The sequence below is a fragment of the Colletotrichum paranaense genome (genome assembly GCF_030867605.1).
Source record: "Colletotrichum paranaense strain IMI 384185 chromosome Unknown Scaffold_8.1, whole genome shotgun sequence".
Lineage (NCBI taxonomy): Eukaryota > Fungi > Ascomycota > Sordariomycetes > Glomerellales > Glomerellaceae > Colletotrichum > Colletotrichum paranaense.
The window spans coordinates 41,840-63,755 of record NW_026848966.1 but is presented as its reverse complement, the minus strand read 5'-3'; the positions used below and the strand labels follow the sequence as shown (position 1 = coordinate 63,755).

The 21,916-nt window shown below is 53.7% G+C and overlaps 9 protein-coding genes across 9 annotated transcripts; 5 read left to right on the top strand and 4 right to left on the bottom strand.

Moving 5' to 3' along the window:
- Positions 1 to 418: 418 nt before the first annotated feature.
- On the top strand, positions 419 to 1,669 carry CPAR01_09862 (aspartate aminotransferase; the record flags this gene model as incomplete). Its single annotated transcript, XM_060494126.1, has 2 exons — positions 419 to 904; positions 959 to 1,669. 2 exons carry the CDS (start codon positions 419 to 421, stop codon positions 1,667 to 1,669), a joined length of 1,197 nt encoding a protein of 398 aa, XP_060346308.1.
- Positions 1,670 to 1,832: 163 nt separating this feature from the next.
- CPAR01_09861 (carbamoyl-phosphate synthase subunit L) lies at positions 1,833 to 4,120 on the bottom strand (the record flags this gene model as incomplete). Its single annotated transcript, XM_060494125.1, has 2 exons — positions 1,833 to 1,895; positions 1,949 to 4,120. 2 exons carry the CDS (start codon positions 4,118 to 4,120, stop codon positions 1,833 to 1,835), a joined length of 2,235 nt encoding a protein of 744 aa, XP_060346307.1.
- Positions 4,121 to 4,629: 509 nt separating this feature from the next.
- CPAR01_09860 (pyridoxamine 5'-phosphate oxidase) lies at positions 4,630 to 5,483 on the top strand (the record flags this gene model as incomplete). Its single annotated transcript, XM_060494124.1, has 3 exons — positions 4,630 to 4,740; positions 4,843 to 5,017; positions 5,077 to 5,483. The coding sequence occupies 3 exons, from the start codon at positions 4,630 to 4,632 to the stop codon at positions 5,481 to 5,483; spliced, it is 693 nt and encodes a 230-aa protein (XP_060346306.1).
- Positions 5,484 to 6,811: 1,328 nt separating this feature from the next.
- Positions 6,812 to 8,058, bottom strand: CPAR01_09859 (methyltransferase; the record flags this gene model as incomplete). Its single annotated transcript, XM_060494123.1, has 3 exons — positions 6,812 to 6,842; positions 6,907 to 7,030; positions 7,095 to 8,058. 3 exons carry the CDS (start codon positions 8,056 to 8,058, stop codon positions 6,812 to 6,814), a joined length of 1,119 nt encoding a protein of 372 aa, XP_060346305.1.
- A 2,080-nt stretch (positions 8,059 to 10,138) lies between these two features.
- Positions 10,139 to 10,363, top strand: CPAR01_09858 (uncharacterized protein; the record flags this gene model as incomplete). The annotated part of the gene is made up of 1 exon (XM_060494122.1): positions 10,139 to 10,363. The coding sequence occupies one exon, from the start codon at positions 10,139 to 10,141 to the stop codon at positions 10,361 to 10,363; it is 225 nt and encodes a 74-aa protein (XP_060346304.1).
- A 1,380-nt stretch (positions 10,364 to 11,743) lies between these two features.
- CPAR01_09857 (glutamine synthetase) lies at positions 11,744 to 13,346 on the bottom strand (the record flags this gene model as incomplete). Its single annotated transcript, XM_060494121.1, has 3 exons — positions 11,744 to 12,488; positions 12,542 to 12,842; positions 12,917 to 13,346. The coding sequence occupies 3 exons, from the start codon at positions 13,344 to 13,346 to the stop codon at positions 11,744 to 11,746; spliced, it is 1,476 nt and encodes a 491-aa protein (XP_060346303.1).
- A 2,089-nt stretch (positions 13,347 to 15,435) lies between these two features.
- On the top strand, positions 15,436 to 15,573 carry CPAR01_09856 (uncharacterized protein; the record flags this gene model as incomplete). The annotated part of the gene is made up of 1 exon (XM_060494120.1): positions 15,436 to 15,573. One exon carries the CDS (start codon positions 15,436 to 15,438, stop codon positions 15,571 to 15,573), a length of 138 nt encoding a protein of 45 aa, XP_060346302.1.
- Positions 15,574 to 17,249: 1,676 nt separating this feature from the next.
- Positions 17,250 to 18,551, top strand: CPAR01_09855 (short-chain dehydrogenase; the record flags this gene model as incomplete). Its single annotated transcript, XM_060494119.1, has 3 exons — positions 17,250 to 17,320; positions 17,477 to 17,615; positions 17,898 to 18,551. The coding sequence occupies 3 exons, from the start codon at positions 17,250 to 17,252 to the stop codon at positions 18,549 to 18,551; spliced, it is 864 nt and encodes a 287-aa protein (XP_060346301.1).
- A 344-nt stretch (positions 18,552 to 18,895) lies between these two features.
- CPAR01_09854 (isocitrate lyase) lies at positions 18,896 to 20,762 on the bottom strand (the record flags this gene model as incomplete). The annotated part of the gene is made up of 2 exons (XM_060494118.1): positions 18,896 to 20,289; positions 20,354 to 20,762. The coding sequence occupies 2 exons, from the start codon at positions 20,760 to 20,762 to the stop codon at positions 18,896 to 18,898; spliced, it is 1,803 nt and encodes a 600-aa protein (XP_060346300.1).
- Positions 20,763 to 21,916: the final 1,154 nt, after the last annotated feature.

Below are 21,916 nucleotides of genomic sequence, written 5' to 3'. Positions count from 1 at the left end.
GAACTTTGTTGTATGTATCTTGAACTTGTCTTATACGTGGCAGTGGACAGTTTAGTTGCTTAGTAGTGCTAATCAAGTGAGAGCGAATGAGTTTTGAGAAGTTTGAACCGGGGCTGTTACAATGTTCGCTCTCGTCTCGACTTTCCTTCCCAGTCGGTGACGAGAGGTGGAGACACTTCGCCCCGGCCCATCGTCTCGCCCCGTCTCAAGGGCGCACGATATGTCAAGACATGCTTGACGCTGGACGCAGAACATAAGTTGGGCAAAGCGCCGCAGTTGTGAAATGAGGAGAAGAAGAGCGAAAGACACGCGTCTTGGGCCATTTCAACCAACACATCATCTCCAATCGGTGAATTAGAGCACCGGTACAAGCTGCAACATCAAATCTGAGGCCCAGTTCACAACTTCAACCAACGTCATGGTCCAGATCAAAGCTTTCGAGGTAGAAGAATGGATGGATCGTCTCGAGACAACGCCTGGTGCTCTCAACATCGCCGAAACATGCTGCGAGTCTGTGTCGATCAAGGAGTTGACAGAGCTGTCGAGCGACAAGTCGGCTGCGGGCCCCCTTGACATTGCAACCCGACGAATGACTTACGGCGCCATTTACGGATCAGAGAAGACGCGCCAGCAGATCGCCAACATGTACGCAAACGATGTTTCGGGCTCACTCCCCAGCGATCAAGTCGTCATTACGCAGGGAGCCATCGTTGCCAACTTCCTCACTCTCTACACCCTCGTCGGCAAGAATGATCATGTAATCTGTGTATACCCGACCTACCAACAGCTGTACGAAGTTCCCAAAAGCTTGGGCGCTGATGTGAGCCTCTGGAAATTGAAGGCTGAGAATGGCTACATCCCGGAGATCCGAGAACTTCAAGTCCTGGTGCGAGAGAATACCAAGGTAATACAACCATACTTCAGACGAGTAGTACCCACGGCTAACTCGTAGGACTAGATGATCATTATCAACAATCCCAACAATCCCACTGGTGTCACTACGCCCAAGCATGTTCTAGAAGATCTCATCGCGTTTGCCAAGTCGAGAAACATCATTGTCATGGCCGACGAGGTATATCGACCCCTCTTCCACAGCCTTCCTGTAGGAGAAAGCATGCCCCCATCGATCCTGTCTTTGGGCTATGACCGAACCATTTCTACCTCGAGTATGTCGAAAGCTTTCTCTCTTGCCGGCATCCGCGTGGGATGGATCGCATCGAGAGATCCTGGAATCATTGAGGCCGTCAAGAGTGCGCGGAACTACACGACCATCAGCGTCTCGCAGCTGGACGATCAAGTGGCCGGCTATGCTCTCTCGGATGCGGTCAGACCAAACCTCATCAATAGAAACATCGAGCTTGCAAGGACAAACCTTGAGATCCTCGAGACCTTTATCAAGAAGCACCAGTCTGTTTGCTCCTGGGTAAGGCCCACAGCCGGTACAACGGCAATGATTGGCTTTCGAAGAGGCGACGAACCAGTTCGAGATGACGAGTTCTGTCTTGAAATCCTTAAAGAGACTGGGGTTTTGATAATGCCTGGGTCTACCTGTTTTGGTGAGGGTGTTGACTTCAAGGGCCAAATGCGCTTTGGTTACGTATGCCGGACAGAAGTGCTGAAAGAAGGCCTGGAGAAACTGGGTGTTTATCTAGAGCAGAGCTTCCACTAATTGTGTTCAAAAGGGGACACTCTAAGTAGGCACATTTGGGTCGACAAAGGACTTCGCACGAGTACCTATCCCCTGCAATAGAAACGAATCGTTAATCTTAGCCTATTCGCTGGATGAACTTCAAACCAGTATCCTTTTCTCTTGTAAATCAATCACCGCCCGCTCATGACTCTTTTGTAGCTTCTTCCTCAAATTGTACCAAGACCGTTCCGGCTTTGCAGATATCCTAAGACAGTGTCAGTGACGGGCGTGCAACTTTGGAAAAATAGGACTACTCACGCCTTCCTTATGCGCCAGCTTCTTGACCACGCCGTTTTGGGGTGACCGAATAACAGTCTCCATCTTCATAGACTCGATACTGTGTGTCAAAATTAGCCACTGGAAGTCATCTTGTGACAGCGGTCTTGGGTCGGGTGATACTGACACAACCAACGGAGCTCCCTTTGCTACGGCTTGCCCTTCTTCCACTTTGTTCTTCAGAATCTTACAAGGCATTGGTGCAACGACAGACGCGGTAACCTCCTTCAAACCGAGGGCCTTCTCGAACCAGCTTGGTGGCAGAAGAGAAAGCTCGGTCTTGATGCCATGTTGGAACACAGCAATCTTGGTATCCTGCTCATGCTGTGAACTCTGCACAACCGTCGACTCCAATCTCTCGTTGGGAAAGAAAGTTGTCAACGCATTCGTTGACGACGACTTTGGTTGGAATTTGCTGATGAGGTTCTCGAAAACCTTGGGCGGCTCCTCTCCCTTCCTTGTTACACGCGCCTCAAAGAGTTGATGGGACTTTTGTGTGATGCTGACTTCAACAACTTCTCCCTCTTGCTCACTGTATGAATCGAGCACCTTGAAGGCAAACTTGCGCTCGCTGAGGGTGCTGGCCTCGTCAAAGCCTAAGCTACCTCCATGGGGAGCAGCATGCGATAGTTGTGGGGATAACGAGCTGAGGGCAGCCTGGACAAAGACTTCGTCATGGATTGGCCGCGGCTTGAAAAGCTCATCTCTCCACTTGTCGATGAACCCTGTCTCGACGTCGCCTTCTATGAAAGCTGGGGACCGGCAAAGACGTTTAAGGAACTCGATATTGGTGCTGAGACCGACGACTTCATACTCACGGAGAGCCAGTTCTAGCCTGCGAATAGCTGTTTCTCTGTCCTTGCCGCGAACAATCAACTTGGCAATCATGCCATCGTAGGCTTCCGAGACAGTATCACCCTGAATAAAGCCGGCGTCGATGCGAATGTCCTCGTTCGTCTTCGGCGTGGTGAGGTGAATCAACTTGCCTGAATCAGGCATGAAGCCCTTCTCCGGATTTTCGGCATAGATACGAGCCTCAATAGCTGCACCGTTCTGCTTGATGTTCTCCACAATCTCCTCCTGTGTCATAGGTAGCTTCTCGCCAGCAGCGACGCGGAATTGCCATTCGACGAGATCGGTGCCGGTGACCATTTCACTAACGGGATGCTCGACTTGCAATCGGGTGTTCATCTCCATGAAGTAAAAGTCGCCAGTGTCCTTGTCAAGAATGAACTCAACAGTGCCAGCGCCAACGTAGTTGACGGCCAAAGCAGCTTTCCTAGCCTTCTCCCAAAGATCGAGACGAGTTTCTTCGTCCAAATCCGGCGCTGGAGACTCCTCAAGAATCTTCTGGTGTCGTCTTTGTACACTGCAGTCACGCTCCCCTAGAGCAACACAATTGCCCAGCTTATCCGCAAACACCTGCACCTCAACATGGCGAGGGCGCACAATGTACTTCTCCACCAACATGACCTCGCCACCCTCGCCAAAGGATGCGCGGGCTTCGGCGCGAGCACTACCAAGCTGGGCGGCAAACTCGTCCTCGGTCATAACGATGCGCATGCCCTTTCCACCACCGCCCTTGACACTCTTGAGCAACACTGGGAACTTGATATTCTTTGCGTGTTCCAATAGTTGTGCCTCCCCCTGATCGGAACCATGGTACCCTGGAACACAGGGGACGCCGGCGTCGGTCATAATGATCTTGCTTCGTGCCTTGTCGCCCATATCGGTCATTGCCTGCGCCGGAGGTCCAATGAAGACGATGCCCTCCTTTTCGCATCTCTCGGCAAATCGAGAGTTCTCAGACAGGAAGCCATAGCCGGGATGAAGGGCTTGTATGCCGTGCTTCTTGGCTAGGGAGATGATGCGTTCGCCGTCTAGGTACGCTCTTGCGTCGCCCAGGTTCAAGGAATGCGGGGAGCACGCGGCATGCTGGCTGTTGCTGTCGGGGCCTGTATAGATAGTCGTCGTCTTGATTCCTAGCCTGTCCGCAGTCTTGTGGATTCGCAGAGCAATCTCGCCACGGTTTGCGATAAGGAGAGAGGTAATGGGTGTAATTTGGCTCGAAGCCGGCACCGTCTGGCCAGCGGCAGTGGAGAGGAGCCGAGGGAGGGGTCGGACGAGCCGGTGCTTCGCTTTCATGGAACGCATGATGGATGACTGAGGCTTTGTGACGTGGATTTCAAGCTCGGGGTATCAATTGAATGTTCATGGAAAGGAGGAGAAGAACGCGAAGTTGATGGCAGAGGAGGAAAGCGCAGAGCTCATTGCGAGTGCCCCAGGTAACCCGAGGTCTCAAAGCAGCTTCGGCTTGTTGCGCTCGATCATCTTGGAACAAGCGGTGCCGACAATAGCCGTGGGTGCTGAAAGCCGCTGAAAGGCGACCCCGGATTTCAGGCGGGACGTGCTCAGGTCCGGTAAGCTGCCCCCAAGCTGCCTTAGGTAAGGCGACTGCTGATAAGGTTAGCATGCAAGTTCCTCGACGTCATTCCGCGATAACATGGAAGGTCCGATAGCTCTGCCCCGCATTAGTCAGCGTGGGCTGGGACCTTGCGCCCATCTTTCCTCTCCAGCCCGGTCGATCCAGACAGGGCTCCTTCGAAGGAAGCTCACGATACGTTACCCAATCTACACACACTGTCAAGAACAGCTTCATCAACATGGATCAACAAGTCCCTCTCAACTACGAAGCTTCGGCTGGCGAAACCAATAAGCAAGTCACGGCAACTCTTCCTCAAGAAGTCGTACAATGCTTGGAGAATGCTCGATTCGTAAGCTCTTAGTTCTTCTGCCCACCTCATTCAAGCCTTGCGATGACTCTTCACCACAACACCAATGTAGAAATGTAGCTGACGAGACTGCCGCATCGATAGCTTCACCTAGCAACATGTACCGACAACACGCCGAACGTCTCTCTCATGAACTACACCTATCTGCCATCCTCGAACCACTCGGCCGGTCCCGTTATTGTCATGACCACGAACCCCGCCTCGAGAAAAACACAGAACCTTCTTTCGAATCCCAACGTTTCTCTATTGGTACATGACTGTATGTTGTAGCTCTATTGTGGTAGCGTGTTCGTCAAGATTGCTGACGGCTTCGTTCAGGGTCTTCCCATCGGCCGCCGACGTCTGGCCGACGGCCTTCAGGCGGCAGCCCCGGCCCAGAGCACCGCTCCAGCCTTGCCTCCCTCCTATTGAATCTCAACACCGCGGCGGTCTCTAGTATTAGTGCTACAATCAATGGCACTGCCAGACTGGTTGATAATGGTTCGGAAGAGGAGAAGTTCTACCGCGAGGCGCACTTGGAAAACAACACATTTGACGAAGGCCAGAGCTTCAACCCAAGTGTTCAGGCCGAGGATGGTGGTAGGGGATGCTTTGTCGCCGGTGAGGAAGTACGAGTCATCGTGGTCAAGATCAAGGACGTGAGAATCAGTGATTGGAAGGGTGCAGTGAGGGATTACGTGCTGACAGAGGAGACCGCTGCTCCCCAGCTCAATGGTGTACGGTAGGATAATCTGGAATTCAAGTAACAATACCATTGATATCTAGACCACTTATCAAAGACTTGACGACCTCATGTGAGTCAATGCTGGCGGGCGAATCTGGGATGAAGCCTTCAAGAGGCCTCCATTATCAAAATCTTGACGCTCATGTGCTTGCTTCAAAACTTTTACGCGGTTATTGCTATGCCTCGTAAACCCACATGCTATGTGACTGGCTGCGAAGGAGACAAGGATCCCAAAAGAAGCATCCATGATGATGCCCAATGGACGGGCAGTGATCACCATTTAGACTCGAGTTAGACTCGATTTAGACTCATGGATTGACATGAGGCTTACACAGCACACTGGGTAGAAGTGGGCTGGGCACGATTCGACGCCCCAACCGGTAAGTTATATTCCTGGCCATTAAGCATCTTTTAGTGTAGGATTCTAGTATCTGGAGTCCTTCTGAGAGGCCGGCATGGGGCATCTCAAGGCTACTCGTCAGTTCATAGCAGCGATGAGAGTTTGCGCAGTGTGGTGCATGATCGTCGAAATACTACATTTACGTTAGTATTAGTAGTGTGGCAGCTGGTTGACGCATCATTTGATGATACCACAACAGCAAGTACTCTACTGGATGGATAACGCAAAGCATTTTCTCAGGCGTCTGGGCAGAAAAGACAAGGTTGCAATAGAGGAAAAAAATAGGCAGCGTTGGGCATCGGGTGAACTGAGGGGGTCTAGGCATGTTGAACCACCAACCTTGCAGCGCGTAGGCTAGCTGCAGCGGCAGGCAGAGTGAAACATTCAGGGATCATGGCCTCTCGGGAGTTTCTGTAGCGGGTTTGAAAGCTCGGCACATTTTGTTTTGAGCCAAGTGGGATCTCTTTAAGCATAGCGTGCGCCGATGTGCCAGTCAGGACCAGGTTTAGGGGCGACGCGGATAAAGGGCGAAATGGAGGCTGATCGGAAGTTTTGGGAGGGTTGCAGAGGTTTAGAGTGCATATTTAGACTCGACCAGAGCCACCGCCGGTTGGCACCGAGGAAAGCCCGAGGGTTTTTGACTCGGGTCCGCAGAGTCCGATTAAGGGATCACATCGGCAGATAACCGACCGACCGACCGCGGGGTTAGTCAAATCCCGCGGGGTGTGGTAGTTCATGCCAGCATCGAAGTGTGTGAATGGAAGAGTGCTAGAGGACTAGGAGTGGGATGCTTCAAACATTTTGGCGGTAAGTCAATGCATATAAATCCAAGTGACGTGAGTTCATTACAGTAGGTAAGTATTCTCTATGGGTATAATCCAGCCCATTCTTCTATACAGAGTAGATAGAATCGATCAGGTCAAGCCCGATCACAAAGGCTTCCTCGCCGTGACAAATGATCTATAGAGTAAGAGTCAGTCAGCTGTTTCCCAGTGAAATCACATTCGTATCCCGAGAAACCTACACTTTGCCATACGCCTCGTTTGCGGTATCGCGCGACTCCTTGTGGACTCTCTTCAGGAGACTCCGGGTATCGTTCTCATCCCAACCACCCCTGCCAAAGACTGCCAACGAGTAATTCTCCAAGCCTGATGTGGTGGCAAGTTAGTTGAGGAAACTTGAACTTGTTAAGAGTACGGACTCTGAACATACCATATTCCAGCATCTGAGCAAATTGTGCTCCTTTTCTGACCATCTTTTCATCATGTCCCACAGCCTGTATGGGAACCAGATCCGACCAACGCGCCACCTTCTCAAAACCAACTTCAGAAAACATGGCGGGAATCTTTGGCGTCGGGTCAAAGTCCACGCCTGCAATCTTGGCCATTTCCGAGAACCGCACCTCGAACTCGCGGCATGCCGTCATCCCGCCGTGATTCTCCTCTTCAGCCGTGGACGCAATGGGCTCGTCTCCGCTGCTGTCAATGAGGTCGAAGTACCTCGTCCTCACTTCGGCGAACTCAATCTGTCCACCGGGCTTGAGATGTTCGTACGCTTGCCGGAAAAGCGCCTTCCAGTCCGAGACGCCCCCGCCGACGAGGTTCCTCATGTGCACAAAGTCCAAGCTGTCCTTCTCACGAGCCCAGTCATGGTTTGCATCTTCTACTTCAAAGGCGACGTTGGCCGGTACAGTCGTGGGTAAGAGCGCGGCGGAGATGTCGATTCCCATGATCTTGGCCAGAGGGTACTGCTCGCCCATCTCAACGGCCCAATTGCCGGTCCCAGAACCAATGTCAAGAATGTTGAGAGGTCTGTCCTTGGGGAGCTTCGCCGCCGTCAGACCACCTTCTAGACATAGCTTGAATAGCTGATGCTGAATTTCTAGACGGGCTCGCTCGGATTCGTCATTCGGCATTAGTAGTACACCGGAACCGTGGTATGTGTGACCATAAGCCCGGATGGGCGGGAGCTCGTCAACAGAGACGGAGCTGAAGTCAGACCCGGCATCTGAGTCGTCTTCGTCGCTGTCGTGGGCATCTTGGGTATTATCTGTTCGAGATGGCCTCCTCCGTTCTTTGTGGTCCGTCCGGTTTCTTGTGGCACCGGCACCTTCGCCCCTGCGTCGATGGCCATCGCCGATGCCGGGGTCGCCAACAGCGTCAACGTCCTCACCCATTTCGCCGAGCTTTAGAAAAGACTCCGCCAAAAAGCCGTCACCAGGATTTTCTCTCAATTCTAGCTGGCGCCAATGTCGTATCTTTATCGCGTCTCTACGTTTGCAAAGAAACTTTAGTGTTCCGTCACTCTCTTAGAGCGACTCACTACACGGATGTTGTCTTCGCTCGCCAGATTTCCCAAATGGGGACTCAATCGTGGGCCCGGCCGGCTCGGGTGTAATATGGCCACACGTGGGATGGCTAATAAAATTTCCCCAAAGGAGAATAGGAGGGAACGCAAGAGATGATAGATGAAATACCCAGGCCAATATCAGCGCGGGGAAGGTGGGTTACGCACAGAGTATCAATATGGATACATGAAGTGGTTTTTCCTGTCGAGGGTTGGCGGATGTCTTTGTATTCACCCTCTTGACAACCGGTGAGGTAGTCGATGAAGGATACTAGGAAACGAAAGACAAGGGGAGCCCGTTGGCTTCTTGAATGTTGACAAAGGATGATGGCAGAACAAAGGGGACGAGGACTACGCAATGCACAAGGCCAGACGGGAAAGGCTAATTTGAAAGGGGGGAGGGAGGACCTCATGAGGGAAATGGTCATTTACCGCGGGATACTTCAGAGCTTGACTTGGACGGGATTCGATGGATGGAACCTCCACCTGTAGTGCATCATTTTTCTCTTTCTCACTCTCTGTCCTCCCCTTGCTCCTCTGCCAGGACCTAACGCCATCGAATCACACTTGGCTTCTGATCGGAGCACTTGTCCGCAAGGAGCCACTGGCTAGAGAGGAGACAGCATGGGAAGTGCGGGAGGCGGTCGACGGCGGGCCATGGAGCATGGGATAGCATGTGCCGCCCAGGAATTGGTGAAATCCATGGAGAATTTGAAAACGTGAGAGAGGAAAAAAACATAAAAAAATTCAAGCCGTTGAAAAATCCCCTCCCTCCCCCCCCGACAAAAGATGTGCATGCAGGCATGCATGCATGCAGAGAGGGACCAAGAAAACAACGGGGCGGCTGGGCTGTGGCTGGCAAGTTGCATTTACTCTTTGCGGCAAGCCATCTCAACTTCTCAAATCGTAACCTGCCCTACCCTGTGCTTGTCCACACGGGCAGGGCCTGAGCTTGCCTGCAGTTGTACGGGTAGTAGTGCTAGGATCAGAGAATGAGACAGGGTACTCATGGCACTCGAGCTTGAAGCACGGGTATGATTTTCAGGGCAACACTTGTGAAAAACACTTGCCAAAGAGAAACGCAAATCGAGTCAAATCCCGGTACACTCTCCCTACATTACAAACTGGGCTTACGCCAGCAATGTCTCTTTAGGGTATCTAAAACTTCATCTTCTCTCGAGCTCCCGTATCATACGCGCAAGGGCGTCAGTTTGGCGACTCAGTATCCTTATCCGCGCAAGGGATCCTGAGTCGGATACTCACCTTGTGCGTGAGGTAATTCCCACCTCACTTGTCTTTCTTGTTCTTTTATTCTGCAGAAGGAATTCTAAAAGCCTCTCTGCCATTTCACAACGTCCGGTATACCAGGATGCGGCACGCCTCCGAACTACCTTGTTCGCATGTCCCAGGGTCAACCGGAGCCAAGCTCAACCCGGCATTCTCTTCACGACCTCGGTCACTGATGTCTTACCTTGGGAGTACCTTAAGCACTGTACAGTACACTATCGGTACTCTGAAATAACTGCCCAGTCAAAGCACGTCTCAACGCGTTCTCTCAAGGATCGGGATGCCACCCCAAATGTGAAGGTCTAGAATGGCCCTGGCGGGATACAACGCTGGCCGGTAGGATGCTTCATAAGGGCGCTTGCTTGCTCCTTTCCAGAAAGACTCGTTTGCCAACGCGGTAGACTTTGTGGGCGATAGGACTCGAGAGCGCTGAACGGTGAACGGTCCTGGGACTGATTCCTCGCCTGCCCTCGAGTTCCACCGAAGAGATCGTTGGTTCCCTGGGCTGTCTTAGGTTCTGCAGGAAGCCCGGTCCGAGCCGGCAGACCAACCGCGAAACGAGAGACCATTGTGATGACCGTTGCTTTGTAACTTGTCAACTATCCTCCAGCGGAAGTCTCCCGATGGCAAGAGGTCCTGACGACCCGTATCCGTATGAACTGCTCGCATCTTCACGCTGCCCACCAAAGCCACGAGGGAGAACAAGGCAGGGGGGCATGGGGCCGTGGTCGACTTGCCTTCCTTGGGAGCTCCAACCGCCCAGGGTGCCACGCTGTGTTTGCCTGTCAAATGGAGCTAACGGCGTGGCAATCATGTACGCTAGCTTCTGCGGATACAGCAGAAGCTAGCCCGCTGCTCCATTGTCTGTGGTGGTTTAGCTGAAGTGACGCTGTTCTTCCCTTCCCTTCCTTCCAGAAGCCCAGCCCAGCTCGGCACATGGATAATGGAATGTGGCAGTTGGCGAAATGAAAAATGGGTTCATCAATGCGGTGAGGCAACGCAAACCAATAGCTCGACGACTATCAAGCATCAGGATCCGGATTCTCTCTGGTAATCAATTTATCAGCTCCTACTGACGTACTTGACGTCAACGGCAATGTTTTGATGAGAAGGTCCTCTTAGAAGAACCCCGTCACTTGGAATATGTCGTAGTTGTTGGTAATTCGGAATTTAATTCCCTCAAAATGAAATACAGATCTTGGCATCTGGTGTTTGGTAAATGTTCTGTCGATTCTTTTGTTGGGCCACCATCAACGCTGCCCACAAAGACAATGTTTCCCACCTCACCGGTCGTTGGCTTTTCATTTATACATGTTAAGAGGACCTTGCAGAGTGCAGCTTGAGAACGAACGGACACCAGGCTTCAACCCGTATCGGAGATGCCGGTTGCTGCTGCAGCGTCCCCTGTGTTGTGTTGCCTCTGAGAGAGGAGAGGAGAGGAGAGGGGTAGCGCCGCAGCGGCGCGACCAACAAACTTGAGCCTCTCTCTTGACTCACGTCTCCAACTTGTCACGGGCGGCGAACTTGACCGACATAAGGCCTCAACTCAGCTATCGCGAGCCAATGAAAGGGATATGACCGCTCGCAGCAGCCAACAATTCATCCGCCAGCTCCATCACATCATTTGCATGTACGACCTAGTTGAAAGGTACCTCGACGCGCCGCTTAGAGGCAATGGGTCTCAACGTAAGCTTCGAGCGCTCCCCTTCCGGGATTGGATCAGTGGTTCGCTCGCTCGTAACCGTTATGCACCAGCGCACCAAGTTGTCACAAAAGGCGCATCCCATAGCACCAATCAACCTCGCCTCCCTGCTATCCTTCGCCCTGCACAGCGAAAGCCTTTCTCGAACATGATTTCACCAGCCAATATCAGATGGCTAAATAGCCGCGGCTGGCGCTGCTCCATACGTATATCAATATGTCGGCATTTGAAGAGGGTATCTAGATAGGGTCCCTTTTGAACAACGCCGGGCAAGGTAGGTAAGGATGCGCAGCCAAGGCAAGGGAAGTGGAGATGTGACGGTAACCCCAGTCCATCTCGTGAGACGGCAAGGGCTTCGACGAGCTCCATAGTCGCGTGGCTTGACGTCTTTCCCAGGCTGATCCGATATGGGATAAAATATCTTAAAAAGTCCAAACAAGTAGGTAGTAGAAAAACGCGCTCCGCCAAACTCCCGACCACTAGACCGTTTCGATGTACCGTTTAACTTCCCTGTGTAGATACTTCGTTAGCCATGTTCATCTTCATCGCCATCAGATGTTACTCCGAGGGTTGTCACATACCAGTCTGTCACGGCCTCGTCCCAGACCCGAATTTCGTGATCTCTTGTTCCGCCAAAGTGATCGACAAAGTCATCACCGAACACTTCTCTTGCAATGCTCTCCTTTCGCATGAATCGATCATTTGCTTCACGCAGACTCTTTGCAAGCCGCACGCCCTTGTCAGCTTTACCGCCAACATCCTCGCCCTTGCCCAAAGGCGGGACGGGTATCTCCAGCTTCTTCTCCACGCCTCGCCATCCGAGGGCGAGAATTGCTGCCAGAACGAAGAAAGGGTTGGTGTCTGCGCCCGGAACACGAACTTCGAATCGCGTTGCGCCAGGCTTCGATGTCGGCGGGGCGATGAGGCGAATTGATGCTGCTCTGTGCTCCAAGCCCCATGATACTGTCACTGGCGCCCAAAAGTTCTCGACAAGGCGTTTGTAGGAGTTGACTGTGGGTGCCAGCATGGTCATGACATCTGGAAGACCCTCCAGCAAGCCGGCCAGGAAATGCCGGCCCAGGTCGGAGAGATTAGCGACGTCGGGGTATGGCGCATTCTCATCCTTCGTCTCCCGAGCGAAAAGGTTCTTGCCATCCTTATCGACAATGGAAACGTGCATGTGTCCGCTGTTTCCAGGCAAGCCCTGCTTTGGCTTCGCCATGAAGCACGGCGTAATGCCGTATTTTGTTGCGACCGACTTGACAACGTACCTGTGAGACCCACGGTCAGTGAGATGCAAGCCTGAACGAACCGGCCAACTTACTTGAACAAGCTGGCTCTGTCGGCCATCTGTGCGATTTCTCCAAACTCAAGCGCGGCCTCAAAGACACCAGGGCCACTCTCCGTATGCCAACCCTCGATATCACACTTGAACTGAGAACAAGTCTCGAAAATGTCATAGAAGTAGTCCTTGTTGTGCACCGTCCGGGTCAAACTGTAGCCAAACATGCCCTCTGTTAAGGACGGCAAAGCTTGCGGGGGGTTCTCTTGCAAGTATCCGGCCGTTGAGCTCGAGGTTTCGGCGGTGCGCGTAGGCGCCTTGAATTGGTAGAACTCGTATTCGGCTGAGTGGGATCACGCGATTAGCTTGCCTATTCTCCAAAAGGAGAGCAACGACGGAGCGTGTTTGCAGACTGACCTCCAGCCATGGCACCGTAGCCCTTGGCTTGCAACTTGGCCAGAGCATTCTTTAGCAGACCACGAGGGCACGCGCAAATGGGCTCTTGCGTATCCGGATCGAAGAAGCTGACGAGGAAGAAGGGCACATTATCCTCCCAGGGGATGCGGCGGAAGCTAGAGAGATCAGGGATGGCAATCAGATCGTGGTAGCCGTTCTCGGCGTTGCTGATCTTGAGCTCCTTGATGTATGTCATATCGTGCATATCCCAACCAAAGATGACAGAACAGAAGCCAAAGCCTGATTTGGCGACGGACAGGAACTTGTTCTTGGACACCAGCTTTCCTCGGAGCATGCCGTCGACATCGATACCGGCAAGCTTGACCTTGTTGTCATTCTTGAGAAGCTCGGGTAGCGACTCGATGGTCACGGCTTCGTTGGACGACGCCATTGTGGATGAAGATAAGATGGTAAGAATGCGCGAATGCAATGAAGCTACTAATTGACTTTGGATGGCGAATGATGGGACGAAAGCTCGCGGCTTGTAGTTGGGGTTGGAGTTGGAGGTGTGGTAGCAGCAAAGTCTGTCGTGGCAGAAGGACGAGAGGAAAGAAGTGTTTGCTGCTTTCTACGTGCGTGCGAACTGATAAATGAGGATGTCTAGAAGTAGGCCGTGGCAGAGGGCGGGAGAGAGGAAAAGAAAATGTTCAGGAGAGCGCGCAAGAGACACGAGGAACAGACCGAGGCGGAACAAGATCGTGGGTCCTGAGCAAGCCGAGAGACTGGAGACGGATGGACTTGAGGGACTTGAGGTCGGGATCTTGAGGGAACGCGGGAAGAGACGTGTAGGGCCAGCGGTACGGAGCAATTATCGTATCTTTGGAGAGGTATGTTATCCGTAGGTGGGAATGTAAGGTAGGTAGGGACTTGCGGAGTGAGCGAGCATTGAGCAGCAGCAAGAGTCGCAAGAGCAAGGAAGAGAGCGCCGCTGCATACTGCCCACACACCCCCAGATGTTTGCTCCAAAGTATCTTTCCATAGAATTGTAAGCGAGCATATACATGGGCTAGCTCCAAGGTTCCCTCGTCTGCGGCAACTGGTGTGGATTGTCCCGCCGATAAGGGAGCGCGCGGCCAATGGAATGATGCGATTTGGGGATTTGGGGGAGCTGGGGAAGCCGAGTGACGACTGACAACCTGGAAATAACCTTGCCCTCCATTGCCTTGCGCTTGCCCTTGATTGCGGTTTACGGTTTACCTAACGCTTCCGACTGAGCAATGACATAGGCCCGGAGCGCCAATCTGTTTACAACCTACCTTAAGCACGTTGAGATTTGAGTGTGGAAGGTATCGAGCCGCGTGAGCTGCTTCCCATCCTGTTCCATGTATCTTGTTCCTTGGCAATCGACGTCTGCTTCCCGGGCACCTACCTCTCGGTTCGACGCGGGGATACCATTAGCAGGTGAGCGGCACCCAGCGGCACAGAGCGAGGAAGGAGGGGGAGGGACGCTGACTTTCTCGGTGCGTCATTGCGGCAGTCACGCAGGCAACCTGGAAGACCGGGCTGAGGTGGCTAGACCGCGGTACGTTCCCAAGGAACGCACTGTCCGGGCCACGACTCCTCCCCACCTCAGCTCAGTGATGAGTCTTCTCGTTCAGTCTCTTCAACCTCAGGCACAGACACTTCTTCCCGTGCCTCCCTCGGCCAGAATGCGCAGGATCCCATGGGCGCCTTCCATCTCATAGATGCGTGTCTTAGGTAAGTCAAAGCCTGGATGGGCAGGACACAGGAAGGAGCCCAGGTGGTTTGGGATGCTATTGCTGGATTGTGACAAAAATAATGGAATTGTCTCAACCGCCATTGGGGCCACTTGCTGTTGCAGCTGGCGACAACTTGGTAGTCATCACTGTGTGAGTATGAGAGATTTTTTGTGAAGACCAATATCTTCTCCATGCTTCCTCGCACGCTGTCTCCATCTCTCTCCCTTACAACTTGCAAACTGCTCTCAGTCCCTCTCCAGTCAACAATATCACCACCATCGCTACTTCATCGTGAGCTTCTTCACTGTCGCCAACCCATCAACGCCAATTTTACCCCACGCCAACCGTTGCCCATCCCGCATGCTGCCGCGCTGTGTTGCTTGATTGACCTGAGACCGCGGCACCCGGCTGCTCGATGCCAAAAGGAACATCCCCGAACCCAGATAGATCTCTTGGCCCCAGGACGGCCAGATCCTCCGCGCTTGACTTGCCGACAGCGGGGAGTTCTGAATCGGAGGGGTTCACGATGGGGACTCAACTTCATCAGTCAATGACCCCTCTGCGGCCTCCACAGCCCACTACTATCGCTTCTACCCACCCTTGTCATGTTCTATTGTCCGCTGATACCGCACACAGCTTTCTTTGCGCAACTTTCTTTGTCGCCAGCGCGGCAAATATCCTCTTTGATCCTGTGCAATTGTCAACAATGACATTACTCGAGTACCTGCGCATCCTCGTCTCCATCTCTCGTACTGCCGCCTGCTCGCTCAACTGAAATCAATGTTCTACCGCCGCCCTCACACGGTTCACCCCCCGGACGCCAGGCGTCTATCGGCACCGCCGCCCCTCGACTTGGGGAACCCCTCAGCGCGGTCCCGAGCCGCGATCTGCCACGATCCACGAATGATGAATTTGTGAATGGTAATGGTTTCTCCGATGCGTCCGGACTCAAACACCACATGGACGTTTCTCATTCACCGTCAAGGCCCCCGGCTGCCCACATGACGATGTGAGCCTGAGAGGTGTGGAGGGGCTCGAACTGACCGCTTCCATTACCGCTTCGCTTGCCTGGCGCCTCTCTCCGCCCTTGAATTCCCCAAGTCACCAAGTGTTTCCGGATGGTACGGTTACAGACACACACCGTATTCACTCTACCACCTGCATTCTGCCGCCATGCCGCCCAACCTCACACCGTCCGGAGTACGAACACATACACACCTTGACACCTGACGAGACGCTCAGTGGCGACTTGTCTGATCAACTTTCAATCCAGCAGATCCCGAGTCTGTGCCTTTCTTGGTCTGTACTCCTAGTCCGATAATTCTGAGCTTTTAACTCTCGCAATTCGATGCTATTGGCCTGGATTCGCCTTAGCTCACCAATCCAGCTGCACTCTCGGAACCATGCACATAGGGTCTCGTTCCTTTGTTCCACAACTGGCTCTACTACATACTCCTATCCAACGTCTACCGATGATAGGTTTTTCTTATATCTCCAAGATAGAGAGATAACGCATCCTGCGAAAGATGCAGCCAGCCTCTGGAGGTAGCGCTCGCTCGACTCACCCTCTCGCCGCCGGACACCTCACCCAACCTTACCAGCGTACGGAGTACCACAGTGTCTCCCTCTCATAACGCCCCTCCATCAGACACGGAGGGGTTGGTTCCTGACTTGGACGTCCGTCATGCAACGCCGCGGTCTGACCCACTGATAAGAGATAACGCGATATCGGAACTTGCGCCCGTCGACACGTTTTATGCTCCGTATTTGGAAATTCACCAATGCATGCGATGCCGCCTATCGTTGACCGACAGCCTCCGTTCTGATCAGTGGTAGACGGACGGTTTATCGATCACGATCTAAGCCGTTTCTTTTACATCCCTAGGGCTGTACAGCTGGACAGGCACGGCATGGAGTAGGGACACCATGGCCCTGGCAACGATGCGCAGCTTGCCTGCCCAACCTGCCAACCTAGGACGGTCCTGGCTGCACCCCGTCACCCCGTGTCACATATGGGAGCCGAGATGGTGTTCCCGATGCGCCGTTGTCGGATCAATTTCGCCAGAGGAAGGCTCGAGCAGCTAATCGTGAGCAAGGAAGGGGGTGGGCGTTGATGTCTGGCGTATCTCGATATGTATCCGTACCGCGCTTGCGCGCTTTGTATCCAGTGCCTACTCCGTGTTTGCGACTATCTTAGCAGTCCCGTCCATCATTCTGTCTTAGTCGATGGAAATTGGCCAGGGCGGCAACAAGTGGCCTGGACCCCGGATTTCCTTGACTCATTTTCTGCCAGACGACGGCCTTCTATCCTTCTTCGGCTCCATTCTACTAGACCAGCCCCGTCTTGCTGATTTCTTTAAACACATCGTGCCCATCGCATCGTGGTGACCGTCCTGCTCTTCTCTCTTCTCATCAACACACTTTGTTTTCAACTTAGAGCTCCAAGCTATCAACGGGACTTTGACTACCACACCAAAACCTTCGAGCCCCAACTCGTTCCTCCGCCACTTCGCGATTCACCAACTGTGACTTGCGACTCAACATCACAGCAACAACAAAAAGACACACTCCGAAAGACATCAACACCTTTGAAAATGGGTTCCGTTCCTGCTGAGATTGGAGGTCGCCTGGCTGGCAAGAACGCCGTCGTCACTGGCGCTGCTGGGTAAGGTCACCCAATGCAATGTTGCAACCCCCCTCATGGTCTCACAGGCGCCTTATCAGCACGGCGCATCGGGATGAGTCCCCAGTGGCTGGGCGTTCACCGCATCATACACACATGGCATACAGGATCCGATAAGCTGACAAGCAATTGTGACAGTGGCATTGGCTTGGAGACGACCATTCTCTTTGCGAAGGAGGGTGCCAGCGTTGCTATGGCCGATATCTCTGCCCCGGCACTCGAAAAGGCGAAGGCCAAGGTTCTGTCGCTGCTCCCGTCGGCCAGAATTGAGACCAAGGTACGTTGAGTCAGGCTGCGAATGAAAAGTGTTGGAAGATCCCATTCCCGCCGCTCCGGCGTGCATCAAATCAAACGCCGACAGCAATGCACTGCACAACGCTGGACGCAGCGACAACAGCAGCACACCTGCACATTGCACAACGCGAAAGAAAAAAATTACCCCGCCATGCCCCGCCATTTATCTTGTCTCGTTTCTTGCCTCGTCACACGACACAACGCGAAACCCAACGACTGGGAGTGTTCCATTCAATTTGCTAACGATTTCTCTTCGCCATGATAGGTCACCGATGTTTCCAAGGAAGACCAGGTCAAGGCCCTCATTGATTCCGTTGATGCCTGGGGTGGACTCGACATTATTTTCAACAATGCCGGAATTATGCACGCCAAGGACGACGATGCCGTGAACACCCCCGAGGAGATCTGGGATCTGACCCAGAACATCAACGTCAAGGGAGTTTGGTTCGGCAGCAAGCACGCCGTTCTCGCCCTCCGCCGCAACAAGAAGACAAAGGGCTCCATCATCAACACCGCCTCAGTTGTCGCTCTTGTCGGCGCTGCTACTCCCCAGCTTGCCTACACCGCTTCCAAGGGTGCCGTCCTTGCCCTTACCCGTGAGCTCGCCATGGTTCACGCCCGCGAGGGTTACCGCTTCAACTCCCTCTGCCCGGCGCCTCTCAACACTCCTCTGTTGCAGGACTGGCTCGGCGACGACGTGCCCAAGCGCATGCGCCGCGAGATTCACTTCCCTACCGGCCGCTTCGGCGAGGCCATTGAGCAGGCCCAGGCTGTTCTCTTCCTCGCCAGCGACGAGTCCAGCTTCGTGAACGGCCACGATATGGTTGTCGACGGCGGCATGACCAAGGCCTACGTTACCCCCGAGGGCCCCGCGGCGCCTGCCCCCATCAACAACGCCAGCCGCACCAGCCTCGAGTAATGGGTGCGTTGCGCTGCTTGTTTGAATCCGATTTTCGCGATATGATACCGTATTGGGTTGGAGTTTAGGGCGCTGGGCAAGAGACTGGGGCGTACACGGCCGAAAGGCCATGATGATGAAACTGTGCATAGACAAATTGAAGGATTTATTCTTGAAGCTCACAAAACCAGTGATTATATTGTTCCGTCTGCGAGACCTCGCGTTTTGGCCCAACCTCCCATCTACAGGCAGGCAAACACGGGATATGCAGGCGAGAGGTGTACATCAAGAAACGACAAATTGATATCCTGAAAACGCTAGAAGATTTCCGCAACGCCGCCCACATGCATTTTATAGATGGCTCTCTAGTGGAACTGGCTCTCAGTGTTGCCCTCGCCCATGCTCTTACTGCTCGAGCTGCCACTCTGGATAGCCCCGAGGATTCCGTCAATATAGCTAGCGCCACTCCACTTCTGATGCGTCAAAACGTCACAGCCACCCTCCTTCTCACGCCTCTGCACAATGTTCACATACGCCAGCATGCCATCCTTCTTGAAATCCCTCGCAAGCTCGTTCGTGATGGTGGCGTTGGAGTGCAGGCCAGCAAGCGATATAAGCTGCAGCACAAATCCTTCCTTGGCAATATCCCAAATAAAGCTCTTGAGCGTCTCGTCTGTGAATCCGTGTGCCATCCAGTTGAAAGAAGGGCTGAGGTTGTAGACGAGCCCCTTGCCCGGATAGACGGCGCGGACGGCCCTGGCGAGATCTGTGGCGACCTTGACGTTGGGATCACCCGTCTCGACCCACAGGAGGTCAGCGTAGGGGCCAAAGGCAATGGCGCGCTTCGTGGCGGCGTCCATGCCGGCGCGGTAGTGGTAGAAGCCTTCGCGCGTGCGGGGCACGTCCCAGGAGAAGTAGACAGGTGTCGAGGTGTGCTCGTTGGCGAGCTTGCGGCGCTGGGAGATTCCCATATCGCGGTTGGAGCGTGTCGCTTTGAGATACGCGTCAATCTTGTCCTGGGAGACACCCTCCTTTTTCATATGCGCCACGGCGGCCTCGTCAAAGGTCACCAGCTTGGTGTTTTTGACCCAGTTGGCCTCGAAAGCGTCGATCTCGGCCCCAACCGCGCCCTTGGCCTCCATGGCCTGGATAGTCTCGGCGAGGGGCTCGAAGCTTGGGTCCGCCACGCCCAGGATGAACTCGTGATCGCGGACGTCAATGGCACTGCTGATGAGTTTTCCGCTCTCCGAATCGGTGCGGGCGATGACGAGGTTCTCGCAGCCCATGACGTCCCATTGGAAACGAGCGGCGTTGAGACGGTTGATGTGCTCGCCAATGGGGACGAGGACCTTGCCAGCCAAGTGGCCGCACTTCTTGCCGCCGTGGAGCTGATCCTCAAAGTGCACCGCAGCGGCACCGTTCTCTGCGAAAAGTTTGGCGAGCTTGAGAACGGCGGAGAGACCACCGTGTCCGGTGTCGCCATCGGCAATGATGGGTCGTAGATAGTCAATATACGGGGTCTTTGCGCGTTCTTCGGCCTTGAGCTTCCGCCGAGAATCCCATTGTTTCCGATCATGCATCGACTGCGCCTTGGCGAGACGTTGGACTTGGTTCGGAACGGTGTTGTAAGGGTAGTCGCCAAAGTCGGGGGAAACCTCGTTGGTAGAGGTCAGAAGGGAGGAGCAGGCCCAGCCTGAGATATACAGGACTTCTTGGTGAGGGGCCTGCTGGGTCATTTGAACAGGATCAATGGCGCCCACTACAAGACATAGGCGGTTAGCATGTGCCCATCTATAGAGAGGTGGGGAGAGGAGCGTCCGTACTCGTATGGATAGGCTTGCCCTCAGCTTCCCGCTCCTTGACGAGGTTGAAAAGCTTTCTAGCCATGACGGAGCTCGGGTATGACTGATGCTGCGAACCGCGCTTGGAAACCACATCGGCTGAGCTGTATGGCCGCTTGATGCCTTCATATCTCGGTGACTGCCACCATGCCTCAACCTCTTTGATCTGTGCTTCGTAGAGTTCATCCTCGGCAGTACCGGCCTTCTTAGACTCGGCCAGAAGTTGGAAGTTATCGCTGGGAGGGGCGGAGGCAGAGAAGAGGTTCTTGGGTGTTTGTGCCATTCTCCTTGTTATTGAGAAATAGCGCACAGCAGCAGCAGCAGGTGTTGAAGACGGGCCGATGAGAGGAACCCTCCGGGTGACTGCTCGCGCAGCAGCTCGTCGCATCATTGTCGTGTTTCTTTCTTCTGGAGGTAGGAGTACCGAGATGCTGCAAAGTGTGACGGAGAAGCACAAGATAGAATCTGCAAGACTTGCCCCGGTCGTGGTATTGTCTACAGAGCGATGATGCCCGCCTATTACGAGGAGTTTAGCGTCGTATCGCCGGCGAGGCAGGTTTCTACAAAAGCAAATCCGAGAGGCAACGACTCGGTACTCGGGACAAAGGATGTTACATAAGAGTAGCTGAATGGGAATAACGTGGGGAATGGACAGGCGCAATTGGGAGCGCTCAACTTCGGCGAGTGTTAGCCGGGCAAAAGCGAATCAACAGCCTTGGTAAGCAGCGGCAAGACGAATGTCACCACGTGCAAGGCCAATGTGAAGTGCTCTCATTGGTCAATTGACAAGACCAAAGGTCCGCAGTTGTGTCGGCTTGCCTCGGCCCATTCTTTTCCCCTCATCGGCCACAGACTCACAGTGCCAGCGACGTGGGGAAGGACTGATGTTAAAGCAGCTAGGTACTACGTATGGTGAAGCAAATATGGGTCTGTGAACTTCCCCGGCCACTCACGGCGCACGGGATATGGGCAATGACGCTCCGGCCGCTGGAACCCGTGCTGCCCGTGCCAAACGTGGAGGAGGAGGACAAAAAGCTGGGGTCCCGTCCCCTGTCGTTCCAGTGCACTCCCCCACCGGCCTTGAAGACCACCCCGCCAGCGTCTTAATAGCCACCATATCTACCTACCTTGGTAGGTACCGGGCACACAACCCAAGGTAGCCCGCTTAACATGGGATTGGTAGTTTCCCTACCGTTCAATGTTAAGGCACCGGACCGGCATACCTACTACCTTGCCCGTACATGGCTGGCGGCGGTCTGAGGAGTGCAGCAGCACGCTGACTTACACATCCCCTCTCCCGCGGGGGTAGGTCAGTGCCGCTCACCCAGGCTTCCCCAACCTCGGGTCAAGCTGTTTGTCTCGGCCTGCTGCGGTACCTGCTTATCTAGTAGGTCGGCACAATGTGAAGTTTCCTCGCCCGTCTGCTCGTGACTCTTCTTCCTCAAGTTTCTCCTCCTACCGTAATTTCGTCACCAGCTGCTTGTCTCTACCTGCCTACCTCCAGTACTCCTCAATTCATTTTGGCCCGATCCAGCCGATTGATTC